Below are 22,023 nucleotides of genomic sequence, written 5' to 3'. Positions count from 1 at the left end.
TCAGGACCTCTGGAAGAGCAGTCAGTGCTCTTACCTGCTAAGCCATCTCTCCAGCCCAACTCAGGTCCTGTTGATATATTTTTATGGTAAATATTTTGAGTTTCCGTCTTTTATTTGAATATTTTGAGTTTCCGTCTTTTATTTGTCTATTTTTAAAATCTTTTGGTGCTTATTCAACTTTATTGCCTTTGAACAAAATGATTATGAGTTGCTACATGACAAGGTGAGTGGGCGTTTCATTTTAACTACTTTTGTGTCCTTGATTGTTAAGGACAATAATGTTGTCACTTAACCTAGACCGTGAACTAGGCCAGCCATTCAAAGTAGAATCTTCGCAGGTTCGAGGCATAGACAGTGCTGTGGGTTGCCATAGTTAATGGGGTTATTTGATCTCTAGTTTCAGGGAGGGGTTAAATCTTTCCTTTGGGTTAGTTCTGGTGCTTGGGTGAAATCTTCCACTGAATATGAGGTCTCTTTTTCCAACTCTTTGATACGCCTTCTCCCAATGGACTATTTTAGAAGAAATGGAGCTGTTACCCACATCAAGATTCAGAACACTGGGGACTACTATGACCTCTATGGTGGGGAGAAGTTTGCCACCTTGGCTGAACTGGTCCAGTATTACATGGAACACCATGGGCAGCTGAAAGAGAAGAATGGAGATGTTATCGAGCTCAAGTACCCGCTGAACTGTGCAGACCCTACCTCTGAAAGGTCAGTGACATCTTCGTGACCAGGTCAGTGTATTGTAAGCCCACTTTGTGGGATGCATATGATCTGTGTGACTCCAGAGGCTGGTGTCTATCCCTCATGCTGTCATTTTTTTTCTTTTTCCACGTTTCTTTTTTTTTATTATTATTATTAGGTATTTTCTTCATTTACATTCATTTCAAATGCTATCCCAAAAGTCCCCCATACCCTCCCCCTCTCCCCTTCCCACCCACTCCCACTTCTTGGCCCTGATGTTCCCCTGTACTGAGGCATATAAAGTTTTTTTTTTTTTTAAAGATTTATTTATTTATTATATGTAAGTACACTGTAGCTGTCCTCAGATACTCCAGAAGAGGGTATCAGATTTTGTTATGGATGGTTGTGAGCCACCATGTGGTTGCTGGGATTTGAACTCGGGACCTTCGGAAGAGCAGTCAGCGCTCTTAATCACTAAGCCATCTCTCCAGCCCCATATAAAATTTTCATGCTGTCATTTTTAAGATGTGTTTTTGTTTGTTTGCCTGGAACTTATTGTATAGCTTGTGTAGTTGAGGATGACTGAATTCCTGTCCCTGCCTTTACCCACTGAGTTAGCACTAGGGTTACGGGCATGCTTCGCCATGTCTGGCTTACGTGGTTCTAGAGATTGAACATAGGCTTGGTGCATGCTAGCAAAGCACTCTATATACTGAGCTACATCCCCTGCCTGCAGTGTCAGAGTATTGGCAGCTGCAGTTAGTGTTCCTTACACAGATTCTATAGGGCTCCTACGTTTTCTCCGGGTAGATTTAGAATGTGCTTTAATTGTAACTTTTATCAACAGCTGATGAGCTTTGGGAGTTGGGGCAGAGAACATGGAGCTTGAGATGCCGAAATAGCAGCGGTGCTACAAGGTGCTCTGACCAGTTATTTAGCAACAGTACCAACAGAGGTCAGGCCAGAAGTGGGAAAGCAGAGTCCTGAAGGACCAGCTTCTCATCAGCTTTTAACATTCTCTCCCAAATGTGTAGCACATCTGTGTCTGTAGAGAAAGAACTGCCATGTTGTGGCATTCTTCCTATGTGCGTTGGGGGATGGGAGGGTGGTGGTGTTGGGAGTTGAGAGCTGGTACTTGCTTTATTTACCTGGCATTGGCTTTGCATTCTCCTCTCTCACTGAAGATCCTGGATCTTGCCTTTCCCAGCTTTCTGTCCTATCTGCTAGTAATTTGTTTCTCTGGCTAATACTGTAGTCTCAAGCTGTCTCCACCTGCTTTAGATCTGCACGTGCCTTTCCAGGGGCATGTAGATGGAAGAATGCTACCAAGTCTTTGGTGATGAGTGTTACTGCTCGGGTTAGCTTCTTCCTTACCTAAAGCCATGGCGTTCGAGTGACTGTGTCAGGATGTTTCTGTGACAGCTTAAGTTAAGAGCCTTGGTCTTAGAGTCTGCCATCTGATGACCCTGGGCAGCCTGTATCAAGACTCCCTAGCACACTAGCTAAAGTACAGATGTCTTGGTCCGATGTAGACGTTGTTCTCTCTGTCCATGGGAACTCACATTGTTAAGGAAACCCCTGTCCCTGCTCCAGGATGGAACACCATTAAAGCTTGACTGGATAACCCAGTGTAGTTTGAAGACCTGAACAGCAGAGTCAGAGACAAGTACAATTAGGTTGGAAATAGGGAAAAATCTGAAATGCTTTGAATTAGCTTACAGCAAAGATCCCTTTGTATCTAGTGGCACAGCGGGAGCAGGTTCATGTGATCCCCTGTCTCTGATCACTTGTTTGTTTGTTGTTGGAGTCCAGGCCTCATGTAGGCTGGGCTGTCTCCAGAAGGCTGTGTAGCTGCAGATGACCTCGTGCTCTTCATTTTCGGTCTCCTCTCCTCAGTGGATGGGGTCTCCGTCGGGGTTTCTGTTGCTGGGATAAAATGCTATATCCAAAAGCAACTTAGAGAGGAAAGGGCTTACTTCACCTTACAGCTTATAGTCTGTTATCCAGGGCAGTCAGGGCAGGAACTCGAGGCAGGACCTTGGAAGCAGGAACGGATGCAGAGGCCATGAAGGAATGGTCTTTACTGGCCTGCCCTCCTGGTTTGCTCAGCCTGCTTTCTTATAGTCCCCAGGATCACTACCCAAAGGGTGGCATTAACAGCAGTGATGGGCCCTCCCCCATCAGTCATCAATTAAGAAGATGTGCAGTAGGTTAGCCCACAGACTAGTCTGGTAGGGACATTTTCTCAATTGAGGCTGTCTCTTCCCAAGTGATGGTAGCTTCTATGAAGTTGACTAAAGCTAGCAGTGCACATGAATTATAAGCATGTACCACCACACCCAGTTGTAACTTTCTTACCTAAATTGTGTTTTTAAAAGATGGGAGATTTAAGAGGAAATAGGAAGCATTGAGGATATAGTTTTTTTTGGTTGGTTTGGTTTGGTTTGGTTTGGTTTGGTTTTGAGACAGGGTTTCTCTGTGTAGCCCTGGCTGTCCTGGAACTCACTCTGTAGACCAGGCTGGTCTAGAACTCAGATCCACCTGCCTCTGCCTCTCCAGTGTTTGGATTAAAGGTGTGCACCATCATTGTCTTGTGGACATTGTTTTCCAGTGATTCTGAGCTCCTTTAAAAGATTTAATGGAGGCCAGATGTGGTGGCAGCGCTCACAATATTGGCACTTAGGAGCCTGAGGCAGGACGGTCTACAGCTCAAGACCAACCTGGGTCACACAGTGAGACTGCCTCAAAAAAGAAAATCAAATTTTAGTTGTCATTTTTAACATATCTTTGTCATTTTTCCTGTCCGAGATGTAGACTGCCTGTCAGACAGTACCCTCTGGAGGAAGCTGTGTGTCAGGAGCCTGTGCTGAGCAGAGTGAGTGTGTGTGGTCCGTGAGAATGTGCCGTGCACACACCGCAGCTGAGCTCAACTTGTTCCCTGTCAAATATGTTCACAGGTGGTTCCATGGTCACTTGTCTGGAAAAGAAGCAGAGAAGCTGCTGACGGAGAAGGGCAAGCATGGCAGCTTCCTCGTTCGAGAGAGCCAGAGCCACCCCGGAGACTTCGTTCTCTCTGTGCGCACTGGTGATGACAAAGGGGAGAGCAACGACGGCAAGTCCAAAGTGACCCACGTCATGATCCGCTGTCAGGTAGAGCACCATGGGGACTGTGGGCCCGCAGCAGCTGCATTGGGGGCTTCTGCTGAGAGGACTAGACACCAGCACACCGCCTGTCCTTCTGTCCTTGCTTGGCTGCACCCCGTGTGGGGTTCATCATTTTGAAGCACTGTTGTTTCTTTCCTTTTTGTTGTTGCTGTGTTTTTCTGTTGGCTGTTTTGTTTCTGTTTTTCTGAGATGGGTTGTATGGATCCATGACTGTCCTGAAGCCCATTGGCTGGTGACACTGCACCGTCCCTCCCATGTCTGTGGGTGCACCCCTGGGGTCAGCAGACTTCAGAAAAGCATCCTGTGTCTATCTGAACACACACAGACTGCTTTCTTGTCACATTCCCTAGTGTACAGCACCATGGTTGTACACGTGACATCATGTGATACTGGGCAGAGGCATGGTGAGGAGTCTGAGGTGATGGGAAGTGTGTTGTGTCATGATTGAGTTTACATTTGATTTTGATTTAATTACATTTTATGCCACTTATTGTCTTTGGTGCTGGGATGGAGCCTAGTACCTGTCCCATCACTGAGCTGCAGTCTCCTGCTTCCCCTCCTTCCTCTCTTGCCTCCCCTGCCTCCCCAGCCTCCCTTGCCGCCCCTGCCTCCTCAGCACTGCCGCTTCCTGTCCTTCAGAGTACGGTGGTGCTGTTGGGGTTTCTGTTTCTGGGAGTCAGTCTCTAGGTTTCAGTTGATTACAGTTCAGGTTTCTGCAGTTGGCTAGTTCAGTGTGCCCATCACTCACTGCACACTACTTCAGATGCCCTCCCAGCCAATCTCCAGAGTATGCAACACTGTTGTCGTCTGCTTCTGACTGGGGCTCCTGAGCCTGTTCACCATCCAGAGCATCTGTGGGTCTGCGTGTCACCAGTACCTTCCCCTGCCCCTAAGTCCTTCATAGTCACTGTTTGACCTCTTGTCACTGTGTCTTGGACTTTTTTCCTTGGATACTACATATAAATGAGGGGACACTGTATGCTCCTTTCACACTTGGATCATTTGCTTTACTGGGAGGCTCTCCTGCCACCAATGACAGGGTTCTCTTGTCAAGGCCAAGTGTGGCTCCACTGTGATGACGTGGACACGAGGTATGTTAACATGATACATGTGTGTCTTATTCTCATCATGCTCTCTAGACAGACACGTCTGTGCACAGGTTCATGTCACTAAGAACATAGTGGCTGCAGGCAGGTGGGAAGACAGGAATGTAGCATGAGGTAATGGCGCCATCTGTTTGGTTTTGAAAGGAGCTGAAATACGACGTTGGTGGGGGAGAGCGCTTTGACTCTCTTACAGACCTGGTGGAGCATTACAAGAAGAACCCCATGGTGGAAACGCTGGGCACAGTCCTGCAGCTCAAGCAGGTCAGGATCCATGAGGACTGACTAACAGGGGAAAGGGCTTAAGGGTCATTCCACAGCCACGTGACCCTGTTGCTTTGGGCCTCTGATGGCACATTTACCATGGCGGGAGCACACTCAGCACACAGGGATTACCACACATCTGACAAGAAGAGGCGCTGATCTGCTTCAGTGACCCCTCCCCCCCAATTTGGGATGATGTGTCTCCTGCCTTTGCTTCTGTGAAGTCTTTTTCTTTCTGCATTGATACTGTTTATAACATGCTTTCTCCTTTTCTACCACTGCTGAACACAACAGCCCCTCAACACAACCCGTATCAATGCTGCTGAAATTGAAAGCCGGGTTCGAGAGTTAAGCAAGCTGGCTGAGACCACAGATAAAGTCAAGCAGGGCTTTTGGGAAGAGTTTGAGGTAAGTCACTGACAACTTGTTTTTCTGTGTGCTATTAGATGATGTTTAAACAGGTGAGAGGGCTGCACTGGGGCCTGGCTTACTTTGCTGTGTGTGTGGCCAGTTGCTGAGAGACTTCTTTGAAGCAGAGGGGCATTGTGTTCCTGGGAAAGGTTGGCAGCTTGTCTCAGACAGATGTGCCAGCGGCTCCATTTACTTTTTGGTTCAGACCACTGGCAGGACCCCAGGAAAGCAGAAGGATAGAATTTCTCTGGCATCTGAGGGGCTTCAGGCAAACGGCAGCTTCAGTGCCATGTGTGAGGCCAGGAGAAGGGGCCTGGCTGTGAGTTCACAGTGTAGCAGGGAAGTGAAGGGGCTGACCTCTGTCCCGAGCCCTGCTCGTGTGTGGGCCTGACTGTGGCCCTGTGCGCTCATATGCTGCCGACCTGTGTGTCCTCTGGTTTGTCTGTCTTTCTCTCCTTGCTCCTTTGACCAGAGCTTTACAGACAAATCTTCTGTCCTCTTTCCCTCCACAGTCACTCACCTTATGTCACTCATGTCTGCACACGGCACAAACCTACAAATGTCTGTGCACTGTCTACGTTTATATTTTGTTTGGGTTTTTCCAGACAGGACTTCTCTATGTAGCCCTGGCTGGCCTTGGAACTTGCTCAGTAGACCAGGTTGGCCTCCAGCTTAGAGATCTGCCTGCTTCTGCCATCCCATGCCCATTTTAGAGAATATTTTAAATTTATTCTTTGATAGTTTGGAATGCAGCTAACACGCACCCTCCTCCATTTCCCCCTTCCTCTCCCTCCTTTCTGTTTCACGGGACTGGTTAGTCTATGCTTTGTGTAGGACTTGAGGATTCAACAGCTGTTTGTGCCTCCATGTGCCAGACAGCTTTCAGAGAGAGGTGCGAGTTCCATTCCACAGAGGAGTGTGAGGTCAGAGAGGTCGAGTAGACTGTCCACCCTCCTTAGCACAGATATTGATAATCTCAGCCCTGGAGATGGGCCCATCCTAGAACATTCTTGGTGTTTACTCTGCAGTGATGCATAGGGACTAGAACTTGGGTCTGGTCTCATACGAGCCATTGGGGTGGACTCTTTGAACACCATTCCGAAGTTTCCTGTTGAGAGAGGCAGGGATAAAGGTGTCAGTGAAGGTGTGATGAGAGCAGAGTGAGCCATGTGGCCATCTTTAAATTATTTATTTAGTGATTGGTCCTGCGGATCCAGTGCAGGACTTTGTGCAGGCAGAGCCTGTGCTGTCCCACTTAGCAGCACTCCATATTATCTTCCTCTTTTTTTCAAGATTGAATATTTCTATAAAGATGAGCCTTTTGCCACAAGGGCATAGCCAGTAGTACATACTTGGTTGTCAATAAAATACTGTTTTCCAGTGTATTAATTACTATAAAGTAAAGGATATTTTAATATAGTCTTCAACATGAGGGTGAAGAGAGAAAGAGGAGCTGGGGAGATGCTGAGCCATCTTTGCAGCCCCCAGCTCTGAGTCTTCTGAGTGTAGCACAGAGGAGATGATAGACTACAGCTTCAGGTAGACATGTTCAGGTTTGCCTTGAACATAGTCTGTACCATTTCAGCCAGGAGTTGGCCCTGCTGTGGGAAACCAAAGCCCGCCAGACCTTACTCTCAGGAGAGGAAGAAGCTGGGGTCTTGCCATCCTCCCTGTCTATCTGTGTTCCTTTCTCGATCTACCTCCCAGTCCAGGATCTGCCTAGCTGCTAGTCCCTCATCTCTACCTCCCAACTGCTGGGATTCCAGTATGCACCACCCTTTGCTCGGTGGCCGTGGAAAACAAATTGTAGATGAACATGAGTTCAGTCTGTTTTTTGTACACCAATAATAGCATAAAAGGAAAAAGTGAGTGGCTTTGTGTGTGGTGAACCAGTCAGTTTCCCATCTGTATTGTTGGGGTTATACAGTAAGTCAGAGCATTGAGGGGTGGGTCCTGCAGATGAGATCTCAGATTGTCCCCAGCTCTCCAGGGAAGTCAGCCTTAAGAAACTGCCCATTGAAACTGGAGTTGGGTCCATGAGGCTAAGGAAGAAAGACCACTGCAGGTTGGGTTGTTGGAAGTTTACTCCCATTATAGTTTCAATCCCTGAAGCTAAAGTTTGAGCCTCACCTGCAGAACACTGTTATGAGCATGTCAGAACTGCTTCCTGGAGAATGATCAGTGCAGCATCCTGTGTTCCACGGTGTGCTCTGATTGGGGCTGGGGGTGGGGTGGGGTGGTGGTGGATCTCACCTTTCGAAGTGCACTCTGATGAGCTTTCAAAGGAGCCTGAATTCTACTACTTGAGTTGCTGCAGGGTGCTGTTATTAGGAGGAGGCTGGAGGGAGCAGGTTGTGAACCCATCAGCTTTAACTTGGGACTGTTAAGAGTTTTGTGTGTTTGTTTGTTTTGGATACCTCTTCAGTCTTCAGCTTCTCCCTCTGGGAGTTTTCTCAGGGGAGCCTTCCCCATTCCCCATCCCCACTGTGAGCTGGGTACTTCCTTCCTGTTAAATGTGTGAGTAGGGATCTGTGAATAATCCACGTGGCTGTTGGTTTAATGCATCACACATCCAGAGACGCAGATAACTTCTGTGAGTCTATTGGAGGAAGGAAATACTTTGCCCAGATGTACTGCTGAGGGAACAAGAGGGCATGTGTCATCTAGGAAAGTGACCAGTGCAGTGAGGGTCCTAGGACAATTCCATTTGGTTCCTTATATCCTCCTACTCCAGCAGACAGCCCCCAACCCTCTGACTCCCAAGTAGACTTCAAATAAAGTTTTGTGGTTGCATTGAACCTGAGCTCCTTCAGAGAGCTGCATTGGGCTAAGCAAGACGCTTGCTCCAGACTCCAGACAGAGGGGCTGCCACTGATGCTGTGGTGGCGTGGAGCAGTGCCACTGATGCTTTGGTGGCATGGGGCAGTGTGCTGGGCTTTGCTTCACTGATGGACAGCTTGCTTTCATCCCTGAGTCCCCAATGGAACCCAGGGCTGTGTGCAGCTGAGATTTGACATCCCTCATGCCTCAGGCATTGTGATTTAGGCTCACAGGCTGGATTTCAGGAAGACTTTAGTTTCTGAACTCAGTGTTTCTGATTAAATCTCAATACATGATAAAGGGGAGAAAACCCAACAGACAAAACCCTTAAATTCCAACCAGACAGAACCATAGGACATTTGCTTTACTGGGGTTACTTCCCCAGTGTTTTAACTCCTTTTTCCTTTCCTTAGTAATTTCAGTTTTCTGCTGTGCAGTCTCTTCCCTTCAGAGGGTGCCTGACATGTCCTGCCCGTTAGCTCTGCTGGCCTCTGGCTGGGAGGAGCCCTAGGGCCTTCAGCTGCTATCCCCGATTTCTCCAAAGGGACTCTGTCCTGCTTGTAGGCACTGTCTCTCCTCAGAGGCAGTCATCCTTTACAGAAACAAGCCTTTAGCTGCACCCTGGGTGCTGTCTGGAGTGATAATTCTTGCTGGCGATCTCTACTGGACATATTCCCCTGGTGACTAAGCGGTCGACATTGAAGGACAGCCCCCAGTCAGACTAGCTGCAGACCCCAAATGCTCCAGGTCACAGGCTAGTGGCAAACCAGAGCATTCCCTGGAGGCCCCCAGAACAGCAGTGTCGGGGTCTGAGGCCTCCTCCCTCCGTCTGAGCTCTGTCCAGTTTCTGATAGCACAGCTCTCTGCCTGGTGCGTTCTCTTTAGGGTTTTGTTGGCCTTGGTTCTGGCATTCCATTTTCCCTATGCTCTTTCCTTCTGGTACCCTGTGCTGTGGAGGAAGAGGACGTTACTGCTGCTTCCCAGGCTGTGAGTGCCCTTCTGCAGCTTCTGTTCCTTTTTAGCTCCTTATGTCTTGAGCCTTCTTTAGTTGTGGCATCTCCCTGTGGATGCCACTGAGGTTTTTTTGTTATTTGAGGCAAGGTTGTGTATAGCTAGCTCAGGTGGCTAGCCTCAAGCTCCCTGAGGCTGGAGAGACCTCGAACTCCTTGTCTCTACCTTCCAAGTAGCCAGTTTCTATAGTGCTGGGGACTGGGCCAAGGGCCTTGTGTGTGCTGCGTAAACCCACTACCAACTGAGCTACACCCTCAGCATCCTTCCCCCTTTTCAGTATTTGGGACAAGCCTTTGCTGACCTCGTTGTCTAAGTACTGGGTTCACAGGTACCCACCACCATGCTTTGCCTTGCCAAGGCAGGTTCTTTCCCTCCCCATCCCTCTCTTCCTCTGTTTCCCTTCTCTGCTCAGCTCCCCATTTCCTCCCTTGCATCTTGAAGCAGGAGCACAACCCTGCTTTGTTCCTTTCCTTTCCTGCTGCCTGTCCTGCTGCCCCTGTGTTCTCCTCCTGACTGACCCAGCACCCATAAGTGTGCGATGCTTTAGTGCTCTGACTCCATGGTTTGGGCGGTTTTCCACTCTGCTGCTTACTGTCTTTGCTTTTCAGACTCATGCCTCCCAAGCTGGTCCTCTTCCTCTAGAGACAGAACGTTACTTTTGCTCCATGTCTTTGGAAGTTGCGCATTGCTCTGGAGCTGAAGGCTGGACCATTGATGCCCTTGATGCAATTTCCTTCTCTTTCTCCCATGACCAGAACTGTTGTTCCCTCCCATGCCTGCCTTTTTTGGAAAGGAAGGCATTTCCATGATCTGCGTCCTGCTGAGCATTGGGCCTCTCTGACCATTGAGCTAGGTGGGCACCTAATTCTATCTCCAGATGCATGAAGAAATGGTGCCTGTGTGGGGTGGCTCAGGTGGGCAGGGCATAGAGAGAGGATTTCAGCCTGATGTTCAGGTCTCCTACTTGAGAAGACTTGAGCTTCTCCATCGCATCCCCTGCCTCTGATGCTGTAACATCCTTTATGCAAATCTCAGCGTTTCCCATGTGCCTTTCTATTCAGGAACCTTCAGTGACTCCTTTTTCCTTTTGGAAGCCTGGCATTTTCATTGTGAAGAACCAAGAATCTGACTCAAGAAAAGTCAGAAAGACGTCCTCATGGTGGCAGATGACAGACGGTTTCAGCTTGGGAGAAGCTGTTTCATGTTCCGTTCCAAGTTGGCCATGTGTGTTTCCTTCCACTGGCCTGAGATTGCCCTGCCTTGCCTGCTCCCTTGGTCCTCTGCCAGTTTCCTGACTTCATTTCTTCTCAGCCTTCCTCTTCCTCATGCACTGAGTCTAGACATACTGCCCAGTCTCACCCTGCCCTTCTTGGAGTTGGACTATCCCGTGCTCCCTTCATTTCTCTGTGGCCCCATGACTTCTGCAGAAGAGCCATCCCAGACCCAGCATAGATGAGCGCTTTGTCTTTCACAAAGCCTTTTGGGTGTATGGGTGTTTTCCTTGCATAAATGCCTGTGTTCCACGTGCATGCAGTACCTGTGGAGAGGCTATTCCTAGAATATCAGATCTCATTCCCTTGAAATGTGAGCTGCTGGGTGGGTGCTGGGAACCAAGCCCAGGTCCTGTGGAGGAGCAGCAGGACTTTCACTGCTGTGCCATCTCTCCAGCCCCTTCTCACATTTCCTGAGGTTGCATAGTGGGATGGTATCTCTCCACTTCTGGCTCTGCTTAGACTTCTCTTCTGAGAGCCCATGGTTTGGTTGTAATTCCTGGGAAATGATGTCAACAGTCTGTGTCCTAGGTTTTTGTTTTTTTTTTTTTTGTTTTTTTTTTTTTCTGCCTGGCTTTGCGTTGTCTTCAGTGCAGTTGCTGAGTGACATGCAGGTTCACAGGACTGCTGGTAAACGGGACACTGTAGAACATACACCTTGGAGTAGGGAAGGGCTACGGGATACAGTCAGACTCCTGTTCCCATTAGCCTGGTGCCCAGAAGGAAGTGGTTTTGGCAGAGGCTACCTGCTAATCTCAGCTACAGCTGGAGTGCCTCTGGAGACAGAGGATAGACAATCCTAACTCCTGAGATCTTTTTTGTTTGTTTGTTAGTTTGTTTGTTTGAGACAGGGTTTCTCTGTGTAGCCCCGGCTGTCCCGGAACTCATTCTGTAGACCAGGCTAGCCTCGAACTCAGAAATCCACCTGCCTCTGCCTCCCAAGTGCTGGGATTAAAGACGTGCGCCACCACTGCCCAGCAACTGCTGAGATCTTACTGGCTATCTAGCTGCCCTCATTGTAGGACTGAAGAGGTCTGAGCAGTTTGGGCCCTGGACATGCGTAGGGATGGGCTGCAGAGTCATGGAGGGAAAGCTGGGGTAGGCGTCATCCATTTGTTATCCATGAAGGCCGCTCACTGCTGTCAGTCAGCACCCAACTGCCTGGATGCAGGGCCTGGGCTTGGCCCTTGGGGTCCTCAGGGCTCACAGCCTGACATGACCTCCACAGCATGTGCAAGAGGCAGTTGGGAATGTTGCATAGAGCTCCTGAAAGCTCTTTGAGTTTTCTTGTCAAGGTCATTCTTGATAGCACCCTCATTGCAGGAGCTAAGATAAATTAGGGAGGTGCACGGCCCTACCTTTTACAGAGATGAGCTGCAACATGTCCTTATGAATAAACATCACATGACATTTGAATCATAGGTTATGGTCACAAGTTACTGCCAAGTTTTAGTAAAGCTGCAGGCCCTTACCCTGTCACCATTGCCAGGGCACCTCCCCTCCCTGCTCCTCGCTCTGGCTGCTCTGAAGGATTGGATCCCCTCAATGCATGCAGTTATTTTTGAATATCATCCCTGTGGCCTGTCCACCTCATTGCCTTTGTGGCCAGCTCAAGGTCAGGGAATGCCAGCTCCCAGAAGGCAAATGACTTTAATTACTTGATCTGAACGAGTTTAAAAAAACTCATATAAGCATTGCATTGTCCAGGTCTACAGATCTTATTTTCTTTCTGCTTGGGTCCCCACCAGCTAAAGACTTGCATTGTGTGCCATGTGCCAAGGCTGAACTTTGCATGTTGAGACTGAGTCACAAACTTGTTTTAAGTCCCCAGCATTTCCCCCATCATTGACATCTCAGCTAAGTGAAGTGGTGCAGGCTCCATTGTCCTGCTGGATAGCTCTGCCTCTCCTTGCAGAGAGCTTCCCAGGCTGCTCGCTGTTAGACGCATCATAGAGGAACTCTTTCTCTCATTTTAACTGCCTCTCACCCTCCTCATTTGTCTGTCTGTGATTTTCTATCAAAAACGGCTTAAGGGCTCTGTGGCAGATCACTGCCTAGCGTACATCAGAGACCCCAGGCTCCACCTTCAGCAACACATAACTGACAAGCTAGGCTTGCTGAGAGCTAAAGAGATTCTTTTTTTTTTTTTTTTTTTTTGTCATTTCGAAAAACGAATCTCCCTGACTGCCTCAGCCTGGCTTTTCCCGCCTGGGCCAGTCTCCCTTTATGCTTTATCTCTTTCCTTGATGGCATCCCCAGTTCTTTGCCCCTCAGAGCTGTCCAGTGCTTTCTTCTGGAATCCATCTTGCTCCCTGCTTTTTCCTTCTGGGTCAACTTGCATTTTGTCCAGGTTTCCTGGGGGAAGTGTAGGGCAGCAGCTCTGGACACAGCTGTCATTAAGGCGCTGACTTGGGCATGACATAAGAGGACCGGACCCCAAAGCTGGGCGTCTTGTCATCTGGTGACACCAAGCTGCTTCTGCCTCTCCTGTGTCCATATTCTAGGGCTGAAGACCCTGCACTGTGTGCTTGATGCCTGCAAACCCTATGCTGGCTCTCACCAGTGCCGGCCTCGTGTTTTTCTTACACCCATTGTAGCAAGTTTAGGGGCAAAACAGCTAAGGTAAACAGGCCGGGTCACTGAAACAAAAAAGAAGGCAAGGATTACTGAACGCCACGTCCATGCTTTCTCCCTGGTGCATGTGCTTCTGCCGTTGGTGTGTACCCTGGTCAGCGTAAGCATGTGGCTCACATCCCATTGTGTGAGTGTGACTAACTGTGACCATCTTTCCAGGTGAAATATAGTCTCTAGACAGACTATAGAGTGGCAGAGGCAGAGTTGTTCTGTGTGACTGGGTAGAGTTTTGTTGTTTGACCCTCCCTCCCTCCCTCCCTCCCTCCCTCCCTCCCTCCCTCCCTCCCTCCCTCCCTCCCTCCCTCCCTTTGTTGATTTACTTGTGTATGTATATGTGTGTGTGCGCACACACATGGATGGCTCATACCATGGTGTGTGTGTGGAGGTCAGAGGACAGCTTTCAGATGTTCTTCTCTTTCACATGTAGTTTGTGGGGACTGAGCTCAGGTCTCAGATGTGAGCCATTTGACTTCCCTCTATAGGGCACGTCTGATACATGGTAACATTTCCTCTTCTCTGTTTCTAGACACTCCAGCAACAGGAATGCAAACTTCTCTACAGCCGAAAAGAAGGACAGAGACAAGAAAATAAAAACAAAAACAGATACAAAAACATCCTGCCCTGTGAGTATCTGTCTCCTGCCTCAGTAGCAGTCAATGTGCGCTGGGGTCACATGCTAGCTAATATAACCAGCCGTGATGGGACTGATGCCCTCCTGAGGCCAGGAAAGAAAGCTGCAGTAGCGGCTCTCTGTGGTACTCTCCTGGTTGTGTTACTTACATATACCAACCTTGAGGCTTATCGTGTCTCGAGAGTCAGACTCAGGCAAGTGCCTCATGGGCTGAGTTGTGTCTCTGTTCCTCTTGACAAATCTGTGAGTTAGAGGTAGGTGCCTCTCCTCTGGGCCTTTGTTTCCCATTCGGAGAAAGGAGAGCCTACTGGGCTCATCATCACCTTCTGCTGGCTCAGCTCCTGCGACAAGGAAGGGACCTTGTGAACACCCAAAGCTGAGCCCCCTGTACTATACACACGGTGGCAGGGCACTAGGGCCTTCAGTGAGGACCCCATCACTGCACAGGCTGGCGCTCACTCTGCTGCTGCACATTTTGATGTTACCTAATCTAGAACTGTGTAGATGAAAGCAGGGCACTTGTTTTTTGTCTGAGCACTGGGAAAGTGAAGGGCAGATCTCATCACTCAGGGTGAGCGAGCACTCTGCCACCATGCCGCAGCCCCAGCCCTGGTCAGAAACCCGCGCCTCTGTGTGTGTGTGTGTGTGTGTTCATGTGTGTGTGTTCATGTGTGTGTGTGTGTTCGTGTGTGTGTGTGTGTTCGTGTTCATTCCACATGGCTGTCTGACTTGTGTAGGTGAGGCTGGGAGCGGGAGGAGGCATTGCTTTCATGAGACAAGCAAACCAGAGTTTGCAGAGAATCATGTGGAACTGAATAGGGGTCCCGGGGGCTTGGAGGACCTCATTATTTTTATTTCTAAATTTCACCCCTTCAGAGGAGGTTCTCACTGTAAAGTGCAGCTGTAGGGAAAGCTGAAGGAATCAGTTGCTTACTGTTTCTCAAATGACCTGTCTGCTGCTTTGCTAACCACCAATCAATCAGTGTGTCCTCTGACCCCAATCAATCAGTGTGTCCTCTGACCCCAATCGATCAGTGTGTCCTCTGACCCCAGTTGATCAGTGTATCCTCTGACCCCAGTCGATCAGTGTGTCCTCTGACCCCAATCAATCAGTGTGTCCTCTGACCCCAGTTGATCAGTGTATCTTCTGACCCCAGTCGATCAGTGTGTCCTCTGACCCCAATCAATCAGTGTGTCCTCTGACCCCAATCAATCAGTGTGTCCTCTGACCCCAGTCGATCAGTGTGTCCTCTGACCCCAATCAATCAGTGTGTCCTCTGACCCCAATCAATCAGTGTGTCCTCTGACCCCAATCAATCAGTGTGTCCTCTGACCCCAATCAATCAGTGTATCCTCTGACCCCAATCAATCAGTGTGTCCTCTGACCCCAGTCGATCAGTGTGTCCTCTGACCCCAATCAATCAGTGTGTCCTCTGACCCCAATCAATCAGTGTGTCCTCTGACCCCAATCAATCAGTGTGTCCTCTGACTCCAATCAATCAGTGTGTCCTCTGACCCCAATCAATCAGTGTGTCCTCTGACCCCAATCAATCAGTGTGTCCTCTGACCCCAATCAATCAGTGTGTCCTCTGACCCCAATCAATCAGTGTGTCCTCTGACCCCAATCAATCAGTGTGTCCTCTGACCCCAATCAATCAGTGTGTCCTCTGACCCCAATCAATCAGTGTGTCCTCTGACCCCAATCAATCAGTGTGTCCTCTGACCCCAATCAATCAGTGTGTCCTCTGACCCTTCTTCTTTCTTTTCTATGTTGGTGATTGGACCCAGGGCTACATCACCAACCCCTTTCCTAAATCCTTTTTTTTTCAGACAGTTTCATAAGTTGCCCAGGTGGGCTTTGAACTTGTGGTTCTTCCGTTTCATCCTTCTGTGTAGCTGGGATTCCAGGCCTGCACCATCCTATGAGTGCACATCTTATTTCTTTAAAGATGGGGGACGGGACGAGGCAGAAGATCAAAATTCTATCCATGAAACATAGCCAGCCTTGCTTCTGATTGCCATCGTGAAATACGTTGGTTTTGATAGAGCGCTCAGAATTTTATACTGATAATGTATTTTTGTACAGACAGAATTAAGACAACTCATACTTTATGAATCTTGTCTTACAAACACTGTATTTTACTCTGACTCCTTAAGAAACCTTTTGTTATAGAACATGTGAAATATATCAACATACAAAAGCTGACATATTGTTGCCCAGCTTCAGGAGTAGCCAGCTCCTGTGCAGTCTTGTTTCGTCTGTACTCGGGCCCACCTCTCTTTCCCTAGGTGGCTTTGAAAATCTTAGATGTCATTGTTAGTACTTTAGTCTTTTTTTTAAAACCAGAAACCAGCTGGGGATATAGCTGAGTGGCACACTGTTTGCCTGGCATGTGTAAGGCTCTGGGTTCAATCCCTGCTTTTGTCACCAAAACCCAGATAGGAAGAAAAACAGGACCCCAAACCTTTTGGGTTGAAATAATTTTGGATCCATGAGACATTATGAAGATAGCATAAATGGTTCTCATACCCTATGCCTGTACCCCAGAGCATCACCGAGACCGGGAAAGTGCGGTGGTGTGTCGGGTTGCACATGTGCTGACTGGAGATTTGATCCTGTGGAAGTCATTGTTAGACTGGCCTGGCCTGAGCCCCGCTGGCTTCTGCTGAAGCTGAGGACTGACAGCTGTCATCTCTTTCTCCTCAGTTGATCATACCAGGGTCGTTCTGCACGATGGGGATCCTAACGAGCCTGTTTCTGATTACATCAATGCAAACATCATCATGGTAAGCTCGACTTTGGCTGTGTTTTATGGTCATGTGTTGAAAGCCTCTTTATACCAATGACACCATCTTTCAAATGCTTGAAGGCGTTTCTTCCTGATTTCTAGCCTGAGTTTGAGACCAAGTGCAACAATTCCAAACCCAAAAAGAGTTACATTGCCACTCAAGGCTGCCTGCAGAACACGGTGAATGACTTCTGGCGGATGGTGTTCCAGGAGAACTCTCGAGTCATTGTCATGACCACAAAGGAAGTGGAGAGAGGGAAGGTACACACTTATCTTTTCTGATGCCACCCCTCCCCCAGCTCTGGGCTCTGTGTGCCCAGCATCTGATAAAGTATTCTTTACTGCTCAAATTATGCAATGTGCTCTGGATTGTAGTGCTGTGTGGCTTTAATCTCAGCATCCAAGACAAAGAAGCAGGCAGATCTCTGAGGTTGAGGCCAGCCTGGTCTACAGAGCAGTTCCCAGATAGCCAGGGCTACACAGAGAAACCCTGTCTCAGAAAACAAACAACAAAATATTGAATGTGTCAGGTGGGTCTGGCTGATCCTCTGAAAAAAAAGGCTGGACCTGATAGGTCTCAGTGTGTGTATTTATTTGCCTTCTCTTCCTCCTCTTTTCTAACTTTTTCTTTTCAAAGATACAGTGTTTTATGTTCAGCCTAGCCTTGAGCACTATGTAGAAAAAACTGGTGTCTAAAGGAACCCCTTAATGCTCCTACCTTTTTAAGTGCTGGGATGCATGTGAGCAACCATGGGTCCAGCGTGCTTATCGGTGCTTTCTGATTGGAGTTCATGGAGCGCTGTGGAATGTCCCCACTCCACTCAGTTGGTTTTGAGGGAACCCATACAGAAGGCTCCTTAGTGCCACTCCCTTAGCCCCTGTCTACATGGTGGTGTCGTCTTGGATCTCTTCCTTTGTCTGAGCCAGGACATGTGCTTTGCTCATCCGTGTCTTTAGTGGCGAGTGCTGCTCCCAGGCCTGGCTGGTGCGTGTTCACAGCAACCATTGTGGTTTTGTTCCAGATATGTTGCTTGAGTGTTTTAATATTTTCTGTCCTTTTGACATGATTTTTCTGTTTTAATCACAGGGACTGTGTTTGCAGTCACTGTTTTTACATCTATATGTGCTAGTTTTGTTGTTTGTGTCATACACTTTCTTCTGCAAGTTAGGTAAGGTGTTACCCCACTGGGTCCAGAAGCAGAAGGGAAGAGGGAGGAGGGACCTATGGGAGCAGAGCACACTGATGTCACAGTGAGCTCCTCGGGTGACAGAGGTGTATCATCCAGACTGCACTCCTGGGCTGTTGAGACGTTACAGTGAGGGTTGCAGCTGCCTGTGTCCCACCCATCCACTCTCTAGCATAGAGAGCCTCCTGTCACTTTAATGTGAATTCTTCTGCACCGGGCTCATCCCCAGCTATGCTTTCCCACAGTAGCTCCATTCTGCCTCTTGGTGGTGCTTGATAGATAGTTAGTGTCTTCCACTGTTAGTACACATTGGCCTGTAACCTCTGCTCTGTGCTGTGGAGTGCTCAGCTGAAGAGTTGTTTTTGCCTTTAACTCTTTGCAGGCTGTGGCCTGTGCTTGTTTAGATTGGATGTCAAGACTGCTGGCCACTGTGTGTTACTTTGTATCAGCTGCCTAGCCATCCTTTGTGTTCCACCCCACACCCCAGCCTCAGCTGAGCTCCTATTTCCTTAAGAAGCTGTAGGTTCCTAGAACCCAGTGTGTTGCCCCTCCAGGAAAGCAGACATCTTGAAAGACTGTGCTATCTTTGCATCATTCCAAAGTGAAATCAATTTATAGGTTTTTGATACTTGGATTTTAATTGTGTTTTGGTTAGAGTTTTTGTTTGGATATTCTCTATTGCCTTATATAAAATTGAGGGCAATTTCATAGTCACATATAGAAGCTAACTTGAGACAGGTGGGGCTCTTGGTAGTTGAGCCTTGCAGCTGAGAGGCAAGTGATGGTGCAGGGTTTTGGTTGGTGTACTTTTGCATGCCTTTAGCAGTGATGTTAGGTGTCCTGAGTTCCTGGGCTCTTCTCAGTTACAGCTCTTCCCAGTTCCTGCTTTCTGCTTGATGGAAAGGTCAGAGTTCATCTGGCACAGAGGTCGTGGGCTTGTAACAGAGGAATCAGGTTAGCCACCATTGGAAGTGCAGTTGAAAACTCCAGAGCAGAGAGCCTGGGCAGAATGGTACCTGGTGCCTGTGCTCAGCTCCAGTCCTCACCTCCTTGACCCAGTCCTTCATGTCACTCTGGGAGTGTGCACAGTAGTCCTGGAGTCTCTTGACAGCCTTTGTTTACAGCCTGTGTCCCTCACTGCACAGAAGCAAAACCAGACTGTGGCAGCTCTCCTACGCAGCAGTCCTGCAACATGCAAAACACTAAGCAGAGGGTCGCAGGTGCTGTGAGTCAGCTGAAATGTCTCTTTTCAAGGCAGGGTGGTTTTGTGTTCTCTGTTGAGGCCTCTGTAGTGACCAGAGCAATCCTCTGAATTGATTGGTCAGAAAACAGCACCATTACATTGGCATTGATAGAAATCCTACCAGACTGTCAAATGCAGAGGTGCGGCTGAATTTAGAATAAAAACATCACATATTCCATCAGCTGCTACTTCTGTCTTGGGGTCCTCTCTGGGTTCATTACTAAGCTCTGTAGCTAGCTGTCCTCTTGTTTTTCACCACCTGTAAGTTACTCTGCATTTCTAGACTTTGATGTAAACTTCCCTTGCTGATGTTCACATGGGTGGTTTTAGAAAGTGAGTGTCACGGTTGACTGAAGTTTGCAGAAAGACAGAAACAGAGCATGTTCTGCCTTGGACTCATCATTGGTAGATGATGGAACTGTTCCTCTTGGAGATAACACGGGCTCATTCTTCGGCTGGGCAAGGCCTCTTCCCTTTATGTCATCGTTACTTCTTTCTCAGCTGCCTGCCCTGGTGTTTGTTTTGAAACAGGGTCTTGCTATATAGTTCTGACTGGCCTGCTATTCACTATGTAGAGCAATCCAGACTTACACTGGAAGTGATTCTCCTGCCTCTGTCTTCAGGGACTACAAGTGTGCACACTCAGCTTTCAGTTCATCTGTTCAGGGTACCACTATGCAGGCCTGGAACTTGCTATGTAGACCAGGTTGGCCCTGAGCTCACAGAGACCTCCCTGCCTCTGCTTCCCAAGTGCCAATACTCAATACATACATCAATATGGTGTGTGCTCTCCCCCCCCCCCCCCCAATCTGTTCTTGAAGCCAACAGCCATTGCAGACTGTGTTCTTGGTTTTGGGAAGCTAGTGTATGGTTGGTGTCAGATGAGTCTGGATACAGAGAAAGCAGCTGGCTCAGAACCCTGGCTGCCCCTCTGAGTGAGCTGTTCACACTTGGGTCAGAGAAATCCGGGCACACATGATAAGACAGTGTCAGCCATCTGCCCGTCCTCTCAGAACAACTGGTAGAATGCTGGAATTACAAGTTCTGCTTGCCTGGGGACAGTCCCTCCCACTCTGCCGGTTTCATCCTCAGAGCTGAATAAGCAGGTGTTGACTCTGCTCTGGCAGCTAGTGGGTGGGGCATGGGGTGGGCATCAGGCCAACCTGTGACACCTCCTACCCTCCCCCCTGTGACCTGCCTTGCTCATTTGCATTGTTCTCTTGTTGGCATTCTAGAGGATGGAGGCAGGCTCCTGTCCCAGGAGGAGCCTCCTGCTGCTGTCACCAGCAGGCCTGGGATGATTGGTCATTGCAGGTCTGGACTTTCACTAGGGCTTGGGACATTAATTAACAGGCTCCTTGTGGTTCCTTCCAGAGCAAATGTGTCAAGTACTGGCCTGATGAGTATGCACTCAAAGAATACGGGGTCATGCGTGTTAGGAACGTCAAAGAAAGTGCCGCCCATGACTACACTTTACGAGAGCTCAAACTCTCCAAGGTCGGACAAGTAAGTATATTGTCGTATTCTAGACACTGTATAGCTGTCCATGGTTCGCAGTCACTTTTGTACTCTGCTCGCATTCAACCTTTGTCCTATGTCCTGTCACTCACTGGTTGAGCGCCACGTGGGGTGTCTCATAGCTGTTGGGCCCAGTTTGCCACTATCTTCCCTTGTGAGCAAGGTAGGCATAGGTCCTGCCCTCACAGAGTGTGGAGAGATGGGGGTAAGGGTGCAGCTTCCTGGCCCTCAACTCGTTTGTTTGTTTGTTTGTTTGCTTGCTTTTTGGTTTTTCGAGACAGGGTTTCTCTGTGTAGTCCTGGCTGTCCTGGAACTCACTCTGTAGACCAGGCTGGCCTCCAACTCAGAAATCCGCCTGCCTCTGCCTCCCGAGTGCTGGGATTAAAGGAGTGTGCCACCACTGCCTGGCAGCCTTCAACTCTTGTGACATGAGACAGGGTAGGTAGGTAGGGCCTCTGAGAGGTGACACTTTCTGAGTTGCCAGCCAGAGGGGCTCTGCATGCAGGCAGAAAAACAGGCTCCAGGTAGGGGAGCAGCTACCATCCCAGGCTGTGAGCAAGTCTGTGAGCAAGGTTAGTGCTGGAGCTCTTCTCCATGGCCTGTGGCTCAGCTTAGTCCTGGAGTGGCTGGCTCGGAGTCATGTTGTTGTGTGTTTACAAGGGCCTTGTTTGATTTCTTTGGGGATTCCTAGATGAAGAAATCCACTTTTATCCTCATGGATTAAAGTCAGGTATGCTGAGAAGCCCTACACTTAGATAGCTGTGCTTCAGGCTGAGGTGACCTGAGTGTGGCTTCTCCAGCTGGCGTGAGGTTGGGCCTCTCCATAACCTTCTGGGCACAGGTGTTGTCTGAGCCACATCCTGATAGTCTGACTGCAGGAAAATGGGATTCTGACTGGGCAGGAGAATTTCAGGAGGGTATTGCAGAAATACTCTTGGTTAGGTCTTGTTGGAAATAGCCTTAGAAATTAATAAATTAATTATTATTTATAACATTCTTACTCGTATTATAAATAAGATTACTACTACTGCTGCTGCTGCTGCTGCTGCTGCTGCTGCTGCTGCTACTACTACTACTACTACTACTACTATTATGGGACAGGGTTTCACTATGAATCCCTGACTGACCTGGAACTGGCTACAGAGACAGGCTGGGCTCAAATTCACAGATCTCTTCCTGCATCTGCCTCTCTAGTGCTGGGATTAAAGTTCTGTGCTACCATGACTATCTGAGTATTTTTATTTTGATTATCTGCCTGGCCTGGAACTTGCAATATAGACTAGGTTAGC

At 48.6% G+C, this 22,023-nt stretch overlaps 1 protein-coding gene across 2 annotated transcripts in view; it reads left to right on the top strand.

Annotated features, from left to right (window-relative positions):
• Ptpn11 (protein tyrosine phosphatase non-receptor type 11) overlaps positions 1-22,023 on the top strand; it is a 62,740-nt gene that overhangs the window by 23,535 nt on the left and 17,182 nt on the right. The window contains exons 3-10 of one of the 2 annotated variants that reach the window (XM_021162053.3): positions 520-714; positions 3,645-3,837; positions 5,103-5,219; positions 5,514-5,627; positions 13,893-13,989; positions 16,705-16,784; positions 16,889-17,047; positions 20,591-20,722. In XM_021162053.3, coding sequence (XP_021017712.1) covers positions 520-714; positions 3,645-3,837; positions 5,103-5,219; positions 5,514-5,627; positions 13,893-13,989; positions 16,705-16,784; positions 16,889-17,047; positions 20,591-20,722 — 1,087 coding nt within the window. Of the gene's footprint in view, positions 1-519; positions 715-3,644; positions 3,838-5,102; positions 5,220-5,513; positions 5,628-13,892; positions 13,990-16,704; positions 16,785-16,888; positions 17,048-20,590; positions 20,724-22,023 lie in introns of both variants that reach the window. The other variant, XM_085837101.1, reaches the window with a different exon arrangement.

Source organism: Mus caroli, unplaced genomic scaffold (genome assembly GCF_978045245.1).
Source record: "Mus caroli unplaced genomic scaffold, Mus_caroli_1 scaffold_4, whole genome shotgun sequence".
NCBI lineage: Eukaryota > Metazoa > Chordata > Mammalia > Rodentia > Muridae > Mus > Mus caroli.
The sequence above is the reverse complement of the archived record's forward strand: the minus strand, read 5'-3'. Positions and strand labels throughout refer to the sequence as shown.